The 14,336-nt window shown below is 39.6% G+C and overlaps 1 protein-coding gene across 2 annotated transcripts; it reads right to left on the bottom strand.

The window, feature by feature from the left end:
* Nucleotides 1-238: 238 nt before the first annotated feature.
* Nucleotides 239-11,651, bottom strand: LOC103634735 (AAA-type ATPase family protein). 2 transcript variants are annotated; one of them, XM_020546374.2, is made up of 29 exons: nucleotides 11,228-11,619; nucleotides 10,968-11,133; nucleotides 10,686-10,876; nucleotides 9,973-10,089; nucleotides 9,772-9,903; nucleotides 9,301-9,478; nucleotides 8,945-9,125; nucleotides 8,658-8,779; nucleotides 8,467-8,558; nucleotides 8,163-8,199; nucleotides 7,838-7,898; nucleotides 6,557-6,705; nucleotides 6,349-6,419; nucleotides 6,096-6,266; nucleotides 5,920-5,988; nucleotides 5,433-5,480; nucleotides 4,784-4,882; nucleotides 4,573-4,662; nucleotides 3,836-3,911; nucleotides 3,660-3,762; nucleotides 3,498-3,573; nucleotides 3,192-3,371; nucleotides 2,647-2,769; nucleotides 2,484-2,567; nucleotides 2,156-2,340; nucleotides 1,939-2,077; nucleotides 1,787-1,846; nucleotides 1,499-1,603; nucleotides 239-877 (listed from the first exon to the last, which is right to left on the bottom strand). In XM_020546374.2, the coding sequence occupies exons 1-29, from the start codon at nucleotides 11,387-11,389 to the stop codon at nucleotides 764-766; spliced, it is 3,381 nt and encodes a 1,126-aa protein (XP_020401963.1). In that variant the 5' UTR covers nucleotides 11,390-11,619; the 3' UTR covers nucleotides 239-763. The 2 variants fall into 2 exon arrangements, with proteins under 2 accessions (XP_020401963.1, XP_008655542.1); XM_008657320.3 differs by lacking the exon at nucleotides 5,433-5,480 and having other exon boundaries at nucleotides 11,228-11,651.
* Between the last annotated feature and the right edge of the window lie 2,685 nt (nucleotides 11,652-14,336).

A 14,336-nucleotide genomic window follows, 5' to 3' on the forward strand; every position in this document is an offset into this window, starting at 1 on the left:
CAATACCACTATTGTTCTAATAGAAACTTGCTTACAAACCCTAGCCATGAGATTAACTATTAGAACGATGGGGGTCAGCTTAAGAACAATAAGATAGACGACAACAGCCTTCACTTTAGTGAGATGGATCGAATCTAAGTGTACCGACCCTCTCTATTTATTGTACACGATGTGAACAGAGATCATAACCACAAGGTTAGTTTTAATTCGACCATTATCAACCTAACGAAGGCACGAAGATACAAAATAATCATGTATTTCATGTTAAATGATTCTAATCAATAAATTAGATTAGGTATAGACATCAACACTAGGTTAATACTCCTGATGCTCATACTGTACACTTGCACAGGCTCTAAATGTTTACAACCTAAATAATGAATTATTTTTTAAGAAACGATGGAAAAGGGTTGTTGGGCGATGTCGTCGCCGTGCTTCCTGTGGAGTGGGAACAACACAAATGGTATATTTTCTTTTCTTTTCTTTCCCAGACAGTGATATGTTGCACTCAAAACTGTTGTTAGGACAACTGCAAGCCAGACCATCCGTCATGTCCAGATGCATGATACATGGCCCAGAGTGGAGGCAGCAACCAATGTGTATACTACTCCATTCCGCTCCACCTGAGCCATCAATTCTCTCAATGGATGGATGGCAGGTGAACCTAGCTCTTTTCCAACTGCACCCGATACACACCCCCAACTGCCTCCAACCATTTCTGCTTTGTGCCAGGGCACTTCTCCCGATATACTTGCAACATCAGCTACATGAAGTAGCTTAGCGTTGTCTTTTTCCTTGACCCGCCTTCTCCATAGAGATCATTCCATTGCACAAGCTCGTTCATGTTACTGGAATCTGAGGAAACACTTGCACACACCTACAAGAAAGTCACCACACTGTGTGTGAGCAATTTACCAACTCAAAACAAACACTGCACAAAATTTCATATCCCAATTCGCCTCAAATGTAGACATTGAACCATTGGAAATTCATTGATAGCAGAGATAAGGAGGTTGAAATGTCCTGTGTTTGAGGGGGAAAATGCCACAAAACTTTAATGTGGTAAGTTAGGTTAGCGTTCCTTTTTAAGAAAAAACGTAGTAGTAATTTTCCTTTTTTAAAAAACAAGGAACAATCATGTAGATCCCTTTACATAACTTCAGTAAACCAGATACTTTTGCTCATAATACATATTATCATTCTAGATTAGGTACAATTAACATGTAACTTTTTTATATAAAAGGACGACCATGTTATCATACACTAGCTTCAGTAAACTAAGGGTTTGTTTGATTGGGATTATAATCTGATCTGGGCAGACTATAATCCCAAACAAACAACCACTAAATACTTTTGTCCACAAGTACATATTATCATTTTAGATTAGGCATGATTAACATGTAATCGTTAATATCATAATAAAGAATTTCAACTGGCAGAAGGACAAACTAGTGTCAAAATAAATGAATCCGAAGTTAATACTTATATAAGATCATACCTGTTCATGCGCATGTATGAAATCACTTATTCTTAATGCACGGACATCATTGCTAGTGTGCGACAGAGGCAATGGCCTATTTTCTGTTTCTGCTGAAGCTCTCTCCTGCAGGTGGACAATGCACTTGAAAATCAATTGCATTAAATATTAAACAAAGAATCCATCCATGTATATCAAATAGAACCAGTATCAAAATAATTCTGTTCCATTGGTTTTGCTAGCACCAACTGATATTCTTAGAACCCCAAGGAGTACAGCACACAGGAAGAACTCGAGGTTGAAACAAACCTTCTTCTCCTTTTCAAGAATCTCCCTAATAGGACGATGAGCAGCAGTAACACAAAGATTCTGAAAATAATCAGTCAAGAGGTTAACGACAACCAATATTTGATTGTAAAACTAAGTACCGTAACAAATTCTTAGTGCTAGTAATATCATACCTTGAGATCACTACCCGAGTACCCTTCTGTCAAGTTAGCTATAGCTTCTAGATCAACATCGTCTGCCAAATCTTCCTTGGCTAGTATTACACTAAGAATCTTTCTCCTATTTGATGCATCTGGCAAATTCACCATCAACCTAGAGAACACACACAAGACTGAGGTCAATAAACTATTGACAGATGTCGTATTAGGCTATAAACAAACAATAAATCACCTCCTTGGAAGCCGCCTAATAACAGCCTCATCAAGATCAAATGGCCTGTTAGTTGCAGCAAGTACTAATACACGTTCTTTCTCCTTTGTTCTCAGACCATCCCAGTTCACCATAAACTCATTTTTCATCTTACGCATGGCTTCATGTTCTCCAGGGTTCTCCCGCCTTCCCAGCATGCCATCAACCTAAAAAATAAAAACAAGAGCAGGATAAATGAGCAGAAAAGTATGCATTAATACGGGATTGACAAACTACAGATATTGTGGTGTCCTGGTACAGATCAAATAAATAGAAATTGTTCATGGATCACAACACTACTATAACTTACCTCGTCCACAAAAATTACACTTGGAGCAATTTTACTTGCCAGTGAAAAAACAGCTTTCACGAATTTTTCTCCTTCACCAAGCCACTGGAAAATAGGTTATTTAGATGCTATAATGCAGATACTCAACTGCCAAAAAACAGAGGCTTGTCCAATTGATAAGTACCTTTGAAGAGATGCTTGACATCGATATGTTTATGAAATTAGCACCAGCCTCAGTTGCCACAGCCTTAGCAAGCATTGTCTTTCCAGTACCAGGTGGGCCAAAAAGTAAAATTCCTTTACACGGCTGGTATAGAATAGAATATAAACAACATAAGTTAGCTTTCTGTCAGCTAAAAGGTGTGTTCCATTGCTAGCTTAGCATCAAAAAATAAGAATATTGCTATCCTAAGAATATTCTACCATATCCATGAACAGGAAATAATCAGTGGTAAGTAACATGCTAAAAATGCACTTATATTCTTTTTTTTCAAGCAAACTTATACAAGGCAGACTTTATTAATCTCATATGATGCATAATAAAATGGATGTCCTCCACAAGTAACTAAAATGATGTGTGCCATGGTCAATTTCACCTCATTTAGCAAGAATTGGATTATCTAATTCAATCCAACAAGATGGATAAGTACTGAAGTATATGAAAGCATTATGGAAAAACGCATCCATAGAACCTTCTCACCATAGTGAAGCTAAAATTTTGAAATATACCTTCATAAGTTGTCCTCGGTTAAAAAGTTCAGGTCTTTGCAAAGGAAGCATCACTAACTCCTTCAGAGTATCTTTGACACTTTCTAAAGCTCCAATGTCCTCAAAGGTAACACCGATTTCATGTGGAGGGATAACATCTGCAAGAAGCCTCTTTTCAAACTCATTTTCCGTAGCAATATCCTGACATTGTTAGAGAGAACAGTAAGCTCTATACAGTAAAACAATTTCCAAAACTCTGAAGATCAACATAGAGACTGAGCTGGATTAACGGGTTCGAGTCCTAATATAACAAAAGAAAATGACTACCTTCAGTGATTTCCTTTTAGTGCTGCTCTTCGAGCCAGACTGGATACTTTCCAACATGTCAATACCATGCTTAAGGCTGTAATGGTAACAGTGGAACAAATAAGCATTTCTGTTGAGAAGTAATCTTATAGAAAAATTGAAGCACTAGAATAGATTTGAAACCTTTCGCTGGATAGAACAAACTGCACATTACTCAAAGGGGGGTCTGGATTTGTACAGTTCTTAAGTTGATGGCTCAAAGCAAAACCAATTATTTTATCAATACCTGAAAATAACAATGTATCAATGACACTGGGCAAATATGATCTTACATTAAAATGGATATGAATGGCACTCACACTCATTTGTAAGAACGCGATCCTTGACCAATATCGCCTCAAGATCAGTGCATTCCAAACCAACCCTTGTTAGAAACTGAAAGCAACGGCAGAAGGATGGTAATCAAACCAATGAAGTTGTTGCAAGTACTATGCAGTTACAAGAAAAGATGCAAGATACAACCATAGTCAAGCTAATATGTTACAACAAAACACTTCATCTATGCACTTCAAAATAGCAAATTTCTCAATTTGGATATCATTAAGTCAAATTCCTCTAGTTCTAAATGGAGTTTCTAAAGCTTGTACAAGTACAACACAAATCAAGAAATAAGAATAACTATAATGCATTTGACTCACAAAGTGAGAGATAAGGATAACCGTTATGCATTTGATCATAAATCAAGAAATAAAAATAAATGTAGTGCAAAGTATTCAGGTAATTGCAGTACTTTCCAAACAAACCTACACGTGATTATTCATGTTTGAAACAAAATACTTCGGAAGTTAATGAATGACCAAATTTCATAAGTTTGAACCCAACCTTCTCTAAAAAAAGTATGTGTACAGGGGGAGTAAAACTCATAGATTCACCATATCACAGTAGACAATTCACAATTCTAACTAGAACAAAGAAAGAGTTATGCATTGACTAGAACAGTCATGTAAAAAATTACTCAAATTCGCTAATACTAACAGATAATCCATACATAGTTAAATATAAGCAATGGGTTTAGGGTTTTAGCACTAATACTTACAGAACGCATTTTTGAAATGTTTGCATTTCCTTTAAGGACTTCAATATCTCGGTTTAACATCTGGTTCCACCGTGAAAGCTCCATTTCATCCTGCAACATTTGTTCTGAGTCTATTAAAATTGAATGCCAGAAGAGCTACTCTAAGTTAATCATATCAGAAATAAAATTGGATGTCAAAGAAGCTAGTCTAAATTAATCATCTCAAACATACTTGTGGTGCCTCGAGTATCACTTTATTTGGGAAAAGTTTGATTAAATGCTTCGCTGCCTTTGAAGTTTCTTTATTATTACCATTTATCGCATCAATGTCCTGCATTTCCATAGATTAGGTTATAATATGGAATTCGCCAACAAAGTAGAAACTAGACAACATATGATTAGTACAAATAACAAGACTGCAGACGCCCTCCCGTAGTATAATAATGGAAGTCATAGTGGAAGACAAATTGAGACATAAGAAGATAAACCGTAAGCTGGGAGTACAAAAATGGATATCTGGGTATGACATAAATGAAACTTTATGTAGTTCTGTGCATGTAACACCGCAATTTGGGGCTTTTTGGATCGTGCCCGGTCAGGCAGCTTGCCAGCCAGGCAATGTGATCTCAACCCCAAGCGACCGAAATAGAATGCCAGGGAATCATGCCTGGCAAAGCAGCCTTGCGGCCCTTGCCTGGGAACAAAAACCAGGCCTCGTATTTGTAAAACTATTATGACAGCATGCCAACAAATGGTCATGTCATTCTGGTCATAATTCAAAATCCAGACTAGTCAGTTTGACCATACAATATATATACAAGCTATAAATGCTCATAAGATCATAAATAAATTGGTAGTAGATGGTCCATCAGAAACCTTACAACGTTTGCTAGAGCTTCAGATGGCTGCGGCTCCAGCTTCTTCGTATACTGTAGTGAGGATCTTTCAAAATGAACTAGGAGCCAGCGAACACACAAAGCCACTATTTTTTTGCTTCAGCGGCCCCGGCTCCTCCACGCACTATAGCAAGGAGACGCCGGAGCCAGAGCTAGAGCCAGAGCAGTACCAGACAGGCCTAATAACAGAACTAATGAAATACTCCTCTGGTAACAAGTACTTTACTTTTTGAACAAAATCTGGTCAAAGTTTTGAAACTTTGACTATCTAAACTTTTTTGAACATTTATTACATAAGTATAAAAATTGTATATGTTGATTTTCTAGAAAAAAAGATTCTATGATGTCACAAATTTGTTGGATCGCACTGGATTTTACAAATATTCGAGAGACCATGCCTTGCCAAAAACATCCAAGTAGTTTTTACCAAACAGAATATAATGTACAAGCATCGTATTCAATAATAAGTTACCTGTAATGCGAGGTCAAGTATAGTTTGGCTGTATGGGAACTTCGAAAGAAAAGGAGAACTACCCTTTGCCTGCACGTAGAAATAAAACTTTACTAGGTAAAACTGATAAGTAAACAAGACTGCATGGAACGTCTGTAGTATAGTACTATAGTATCATCGAATTTGCAAAACAGTACCTTCTCTTTGCGATTGGCAGGCTGGATTTGAGATCCAATTATAAAAGCACCAGCTGGGAAATGTTTTAGCTTGCTTTTCAGACCATGATAGTAATCATTATTGCCACAAATTTTCTCCGTGTCCTTCAGAAAAAGGATAAAAGGGCCATGCCGAATTTCTTCAGAGATAAACTGTGTAGCACAGCAAGTGTAAGGAAAGCAAAAATAGCATAATATCAAATCATGGAAAAAATAAATTACAACTGATAATTACCTCAAATATCACATCTAATGGATGTTTGGATGTAACCTCCCATCCTGGAATGTCGAGGCATAAAGAATCAACTGAAACAGGAACAGGTAGGATTTACCCAAACAATTGAAGTGTGGCCATAACCATAAAATAATAGAGTGTAACTGCATAAGTAGCATCATGTAATTTGTTTTCCTAGAACTTGCTCAAGATAGCAGAATGTACTAACCTGGACAAAACAAACCATGGTCAACTTCGCAATTGCCTCCAAGATCGTTTCCTCCCAGAATTTTTTTATCAAACCTTACACCAACCTTCGATGATCTATTTTCTTCGAAAGGAAGAAATATTTCACCCTGTGAACCAAAATCTGGGGGGCTGCAGATTGAACAAATTAACAAAAGCCAGAAGCAGATATTAATACATCAGCATAGTTGTAGGATGGATTTCAGTGACAAAATAACCCATATTTTTGCCAATAACACAAATCATGTCATAGGTCGAACTACTAGGGATTTGTTTGACTGCGTGACTTCTGAGCTTTTACTTTCTTTAAAAGCGGCAAGACGTCCCAGACACCACACTTCTTGAGCATGTTGAATTGTATAAGTGGATTGTCTGGTCTACCTTCTCCCAACGGTTTAAGCTTTTGGGTTCGACAGTTGAACTGGCTAGTGTGTCCACTCTAACAGCGGAGCAAGAGGTCTTGAGTTCAAATCATGACAAAGGCTTCATTTGTGCATCAATACCTTCTCCCAACAGCTTAAGCTTTTGTATTGAATTGATTAGTGTGTCCACTCTAACAGAGCACGTTACGAATCAGCGCTTATCTCATTTTAATGTGAAATAAGATAAGCTGGGAAGCTAGCCACCCCTCCACCCCACACAAAACTTCCCAAGACTTCTCCCCTTCACCCGCAAGTGCCACCCACCCGTTGCTCTTTCCTTCATCTGTGCGACTCACCCCTCCTCCCACCTTTCCCACTTCAAGGTCAGGCTGACACCAGAGAAGATGATCTCCAATGTTCGGGAATCAAGATGCTCCCTTTGTGCTAAGCCTCTCCTCCTTACATGTTGCGCTGCCAGCTAAGCCCTCTATAGGTTGAGTCTCGCCGAGATCGCCTCAATCACCAAGCTGCATTACAAAAGGCCCAGCTCTGAGTCCAATATCCTTGCAAGCACGGTAGCTTGCAGAGATTTGTGGTCGTGCGAGATGGGTCTGGAATCTGAATGAAAGAGATGACGGAAGAGCCACTCATAAAAAGCTATTGGAAAAGGCTGGAAGCCCAAAACCTAGTTTTTGTGCAATAAATTTCCAAAGAAGTGGCTTCATGCTGCTAAAAAGGCAGCTTATGCATAAGTTTAAGCCACGCTAAACAGGGCTTAAATTGGATAAAATGCCAACCCCTTTATCTTTTACTTGACAATAAATTTTAATTCAAGCAAAAGCAATATCATCACTTGGAAAAGATGAGTTATATTATATTCAGTCTGAAACTGCAAGTTGTACCTCTGTCCATCAAGAATAACGCCTGTCGACTGTACCGAACCAATATACCTCACTCTATCACCTGAATAAATAAAACAATAGATCCATTTATTTAGACAACATTACAGAATATTAGAACCTTATCAATGCGCCTGCTAGGCTAGTTTGTGGGCAAAGATATGAATGAATTTGATTTGCTCTTTCCCACAATGACGCTGGTACTGGTCAGTGTTGTGGATAAATGCAAGCCCACTAGGAATGCATTAAAAATGAGAAAGAGATCGCCAAAATTCTGAATTAAATTTCAAGTAAACATGAAAAAATCGCATAGTTTCCACATTCATACCCTTTTTGTATGTCTCCGGCTCCTTGGAAGTTTGCCCCTGAACAACAAAATATAAATGAGTACCATGTACCAGCAAATAAACAGAGTACTCACAGAGGGCTCAGTCAAAGTAGGTTTCTCTTTTTCAAAATAGCATAGAGTAAGATGACAAGACCATCGGTATAAATAGAATGGTAAGATAAAGAGAGTACAGCCATGTCATGAACTCATGAAGTCATTATGTTAAGCCATAGATTTGGAAACATCATAGTTATGATTGTCACAAGTAAAAGAGAAGAATAAACATAATCGCTCAAGATCTTACACCAAACAGCATGGAAGAATCTACAGTGAGCAATCTAGCACCAAAATTCTTTGCAAGTGCCTTCACCAGATATTCTTGATAGATGTCAGTTCCTGTAAAAGATAAGTTAGCATACTTAATAAAAAAACAGAAACAATAATGCAAGTTTCAAATAAAGCTAAATAAAGTACATGTCTAACACATGCATATACCTGTTGGGCCAGATAGCAGCACTCGTTGACTAAGAGAAGATATATCTTTTGTAAACTTCAAGTAGTCTTTGCAGTGTAAATGTACATATGCTGATGACATGAGGGCACATTTGGTATGATCACTGTGGGGACAATAATAGGAAACATAATTACAAGTGCAGATTCATCAATGAACTTAGATACTGGAATACGGATAGTCCTAGAATGTGAACGGTTAAGTTTCAGATTTCCCTGATATACCAAAGTATTTAGATTTCTAGCACAAGGACTATCAAATGTATGCTTACCTTAGATAATATGGGCAACTATCAAATGACTCAAAAATGTCACTCGCGTCAACCGTTGCATTTATCAAATCCTCCTTTATTAGCTGAAACCGACCAGATGATATATTATCTTCGGAGCTATGCTGGCTCTGGCCCTCCATCGTTTTACATAAATTAAGCAGGAGTGGATCTGCTGATGAACCTGCAACAGTGTTTAAATAATAAATGTTAAATCAATTGTGAACAAAAAATACTGTGCAGCAAGCACTGGGGGTGCTATGTCTGTACTATCCTATAAACAGCTGTGAATTTCAAAACTCTGGGACTAAGAAGCAATAGTTTACAAAGAAACAACAATGGCAAATATGAAGTCTCACCACTAGGCAACAATGAAGACCGACCTCTTCCAAAGTAAATGGTTGGGACTTTGTGCCCTTTAGATGATAAATGACCCTGAATATCTTTGAAATGTGAGCACTGCCCCTGCTGGATACTACTGCAAGTGGAGGATAATGCTGGAGTGCTTGATTTCTCCTGATGAAGTTGCTCAAATATCTACCATTACATTAAGGAAATAAAAACTTCCAATGACAAATGTTACTTCTTTGACCATCATTACATTATATTTATTACGAACAAGTCCAATAAAAATCAAGGTTCATTTGTGTTTAGCCGGTTAGCCTGAATCATAAAAGTAAGATGCTCCCTTTGTTTTAAAATATGATGTTTAAGACAGGTAATTAGTTCCTTTGTTAACTATTTAACCTGTCCAGGTGTCATACATTTAAAAAAAACAAAAACATAGGAAGTATTTAATAGATAAAGAAATAGACAATAGAAAAGGATACATAAGCATGCCTCACTGGTGAACGGAAGATAATTTCATCTCCTCCATTTAAGGTAACCTTGGCAGCCTTGTCCAAAGATTTCCCATTGACACGGACAACTTTGGATTCAAAGACTTCAAGGAGTGCACCTCGCTAGAAAAAAATGTCAGAATAAAAGGGGAACAAATGCAGGGAAAAAAACTAAAAATAAATTCATAGTACCTTAGCCTGCTTCAGTCTACAAACAGGTGAGGCAGTGGATGATTCGCCCAGTCTGAAATCATGATGTGCTCCATGACCGATAGTGAAAAGCGCACCATAAATAGAAAGGGTAGGGTGCTGTTGAAAAAAAATACAGCAGATGACAATCCATTGGTATATGATAAAAAGTTCAATCATTTTAGTTGCTCCAAAGAGCAATAATGAAGTTCGTTAACTCACTGAAAGGCACCTTAAATCCTAAATCTTATACAATATCATATGCACACAAGCACTAACAATGGGACATTGAAGTTTCTCAACAAATGCAGCCAAACGTCACATCACATACAGCCTATCCAATAAAGCAAAAATGAAGCACAAAACATCTTAATAACCTTGGCACTGAGATAGAACTATGTATGAAATTATTTTTCCACAAACAGAAAGTAAACAGAAAGTGTATCTGTGTATATTGCAACTGAATGGGGTTGGATGGTGCTTTCTTTAAAGTTACAAGACTCAGAGCAGATAGAGAACAGGTAAGGTTCAAGGTAGTATTGCATATTCCTGAGTTCTGATATGAGGTTTTATATGGTATTTCTATAGCAATTACAAAGAACGATTAACATGTGCCATGTAGTTTTTGGTAATTAAGGTCTCATCCAAAGCACGAGAGATCATGGGTGAGTTCTACTAATTGAAAGAGAAGTGAAAAGACAGAAGAGAAGTCGCACCATGGTATATTGTGAAATTAGTCTGCACCAGGGCTCCTGACGCCTGCTGGTGGCTGCCGCCTGTGGCTTATTCAATATCCCAGCCACATTATCCTTGGTTTTCTTTATCTTTGCTGATAAATCCTCCGATAAATCCATGGCTCTCTTTATCTTCGCCGTTATATCTTTATCGTTAGTGCCCCGCTTATGCCCTACACAAACAAGGGAACTCATCAAACCCTAAGGCCCGAAGCCAAAAACCGAAAGAACGCCGTAGGCACATCGTAGGGACAAGGCTCATACCGGCCGGATTGGACTGACCCTCCTTGGGCCTCAAGAGGGCCTCCAGCTTGTCCATGGCGCCGGTCAGCGCCTGCAGACCAGCCGTGTTGGGCAGTGGGCCCGCAACGGTGCCGACTTCTGCCGGCGCCACCAACGGCTTCTCGGTGTCCGCCTCCGTGCACCCAACCTACCACCAGCGAGATCGCAATAACAACAAAAACCAGATCAAAACCAGAGACCTGAAGGGGCTACATGCATGGGGGATGGAGGGAGATCCGGACCTTGGCTCGCTTCGGGGGCTGCGACGACGCGACATCGTCACCCGCCCTCGGACCCGCCCCCGCGTTCTCCGCGGGAGCCGATGCAGGCGATGCCGGCGCCCCCTTATCCTCTTCCCCCGCCGCCGGGCGCTTCGCGGCGGCGCTCCGCCTCGTCTCGACCATCTCGCACCAGCGGCGACGGCGACGCGAGAACACGCGAGAGAGAGAGAGAGAGAAAGGGGCGAAGGGGAAGACGAAAGGAAGCGGAGTAGAATACAAAACCGAAGGATTCTTTGGATTAGTAGTAATGCATTAGTAGGGGAAGCGGAATAAAAATAAGGCGGCCGCCGCGACCACCAATCACACAACAGCGGCGCGACAGGTGAGACTGTGCTGTCCAGTCGATACTCGATAGAGAGGCCGCCTCGTGCAATTGGGGAAATTCACGGAAAATCCTCGTCTTGCGTGGTGTATAGGGTCTGTTTGGTTGGACTGTAGCTGTGAAAAAAAACTGTTGTGGGTTGTAAGCTGTGAAAAAAACTGTTGTAGGCTGTGAACTGCTAAAAAGCTAAAAATCGTTCGGTGGAAACCACTAAAAGTCGCTAAAAATTCTTCCATATATATTTTCACAGTTCCACCTAAAAGCTGTTAAAAGCAGGTCCAGATGTGCTTTCAGTTTTGCACTACAAGAAAGTCAGCTTTTAGAAAAAATTGCTTTCCAGATTCAGCCCTTTGGTTTGACTTTTAGGGGGCAAAAGTCAAAGCCAAAAGCCAAACCAAACACACCCTTAGTTCGGATGGGATTTTGACTTATTATAAATTTAAATTGATTTAATTCGGTTTAATCCACATGTATTAGCATTAAACAAATAAGTTCTAAGAGTATGTACAATCCTCATACTTTGATTTGGTTTCCCAAGTACAATAGATAGTTAAGACACTGTATAATACAACACTGAAACGTTAGGTCATAAATATAGCTAAGAGACAACATGTATGGTGGTGAAGAGACAGAATCTTGACAAATAGTCTGTCTTTTGTATTTTTTAAAATAACCCTTTATAGACCCTCCAAGAGATCTAATATTAAACTAGGTGAGTACCCGTGCGTTGCAACGAGAACATATAATACCATGATAATTTATATACAAAATGTGTCTTATATTGTTATAAGAAAATGTTTCATAATCCATTTGTGATCCTAGCCATACATAAATTTTGTTATTTTAATTTAGCTGTTTTACTACTACATTGCAACCATCAGTGTCATGCAGACTTTGATATATGTCACGATTTGCATGGTCTCATCATTGGAGAGCACATATCACACCTGCCGGTAGAAGTTCTGTCGTACATCATTAGTCATCAGACACGCACCACCATACACGCTTGCTTAAACAAAAAAAGGCAAGTGTGTGTTTGTGAAGAGAATTAAAGGCAGACCGGCACAAAAGCTACCCCGACGATGGCGAGTGGTCATTGTTGTCGGTCCTCCTCTGCGTCACCTCCGGCGCCTAGATGACGCCATAATCCTTGATATAATAGTCGTCGAATGCGCACGACATGGTGAGTACGGATGACTCTTGGTTGGGCTGCCAAATGAAGTGCACCTCGGGCTCATCAGCGAGGTAGTACATCTGGTCGTTGCACCACCGGATGTGCTACTCCTCTACATACATCTTGTTCGAGGACACTCACACAACAGCAGCAATGTCCGTCATCCTAGCGCATAAGAATTCATGGCCGGTCAGTAGCGACTTATGTGACAGGTTGGGCTTCAGGTGGATGATGAACTGGACGGCGTGATGGTGTCGTCGTCGGTTGCGGTGCCCAGAACAACCCGAGAGTCGTTGGCATTGGCAACAACCATGAGGTCCCCCAGTTTGACGATGGACAGCGCGGTGCAGCCGCTCTGGACCGCGTCCAAGCGGCGGTTGTGCTGGAGCTTGCCGTACACGGCGGCGCATGCAGCCACGGGCCACGTAGGACTGCTTCCAGAGGTCGAACTGGTAGTCGCCAAGCTTCTTTTCGTCGTCGATGAGCGATGCCAACGCGAGCGCCTCATGCTAGTGGTGTTTGTTCGGAGTTTCCAAGTAAGAAACATGGATTCATCTTTGTCATTGGTTTATGAAAATGACTCATAAGTCAGATCCATGGAAAAATATTACGGAGAATAAATGTCACGCATGCAAAAAAGGAATTTAAGTTGAAAACATTATTCAAACAAAAGAAATTTCATGCAAGGCTCTTCTTTAAATACTACTCCCTCAATCCAAAAATATAATTTAATAATCTCGGTGATACTTATCTACTACTACCCATTGTGTTAGGGTAGCAGGTGGGCTTCGAGAGAGATGTAGTATATGTTTTTACTATAATAGATCTAGACATAAACACATGTGTGGTGTAGTGGTAGCTATGAGCACATTTGCTTAAGGGGTCGTGGGTTCGAATCCCCTTGGGGCCATTTGTGTTTTTTTAATTTAATTTTAGCTAGGCGTGGGATGTACGTGAAAGAAAACAGGGAATGGTGAGAATGGACTGTGTGGAGAGGGGGGAATCGAAAAAGCAGAACAGGCAATGGGATTCCCAGAACACGGAATGGCAGCCTACCCGGGCATATACAACCTATAGCTCATTGTTTAGTTTTTCAAGTAAAAGAGACTGCAAAAAAACTCCATCATACAATGAGTTGTTTTTAAAATTAGTCACATCATTAACATAATTAAGAGCCAATATGTGTGGGCAGTGGTGTAGATACGGACTCTCTCTTGTGTTTTTTTTCATTTAACCCTTAGAGATCCCTAAAAAGATGTGATATTAATTGGAGTTATACATGTCCTAATAGCACTGGTACTATCCCACTAAAGCCAAGAAACCTTATGCATCTCAAATCCCTACGTCTTGCACCGAAATAAAAGACTGAGTTGCCCCTCGTCTCTTACCCCTTCCCAACATAACATCAAGATAGTCTAACTCTAGAACGAAATGGCCCTCAATGTCCATTAATCAAATCAATCACATCCAAACAAGATCATAAAGAGAACTAGGGATGAAAACGGCCGGAAACGGATACTTATTTGGATATCAATTTTTTGATTAATTGCAAATAAATAGAATATAGAATCTAT

Source organism: Zea mays, chromosome 1 (genome assembly GCF_902167145.1).
Source record: "Zea mays cultivar B73 chromosome 1, Zm-B73-REFERENCE-NAM-5.0, whole genome shotgun sequence".
Taxonomy (NCBI): domain Eukaryota; kingdom Viridiplantae; phylum Streptophyta; class Magnoliopsida; order Poales; family Poaceae; genus Zea; species Zea mays.

Bases quoted from the DNA above. Each gene is read 5' to 3' on its own strand.
- LOC103634735 (XM_020546374.2), bottom strand. From the start codon at position 11,389: ATGGTCGAGACGAGGCGGAGCGCCGCCGCGAAGCGCCCGGCGGCGGGG. The intron at 5,481-5,919 runs GTAACTTATTAT...TCCTCACTACAG, and splicing joins TACTTGACCTCGCATTACAG to TATACGAAGAAGCTGGAGCC. The intron at 1,847-1,938 runs GTATGATATTAC...GATTATTTTCAG, and splicing joins ACTCGGGTAGTGATCTCAAG to AATCTTTGTGTTACTGCTGC.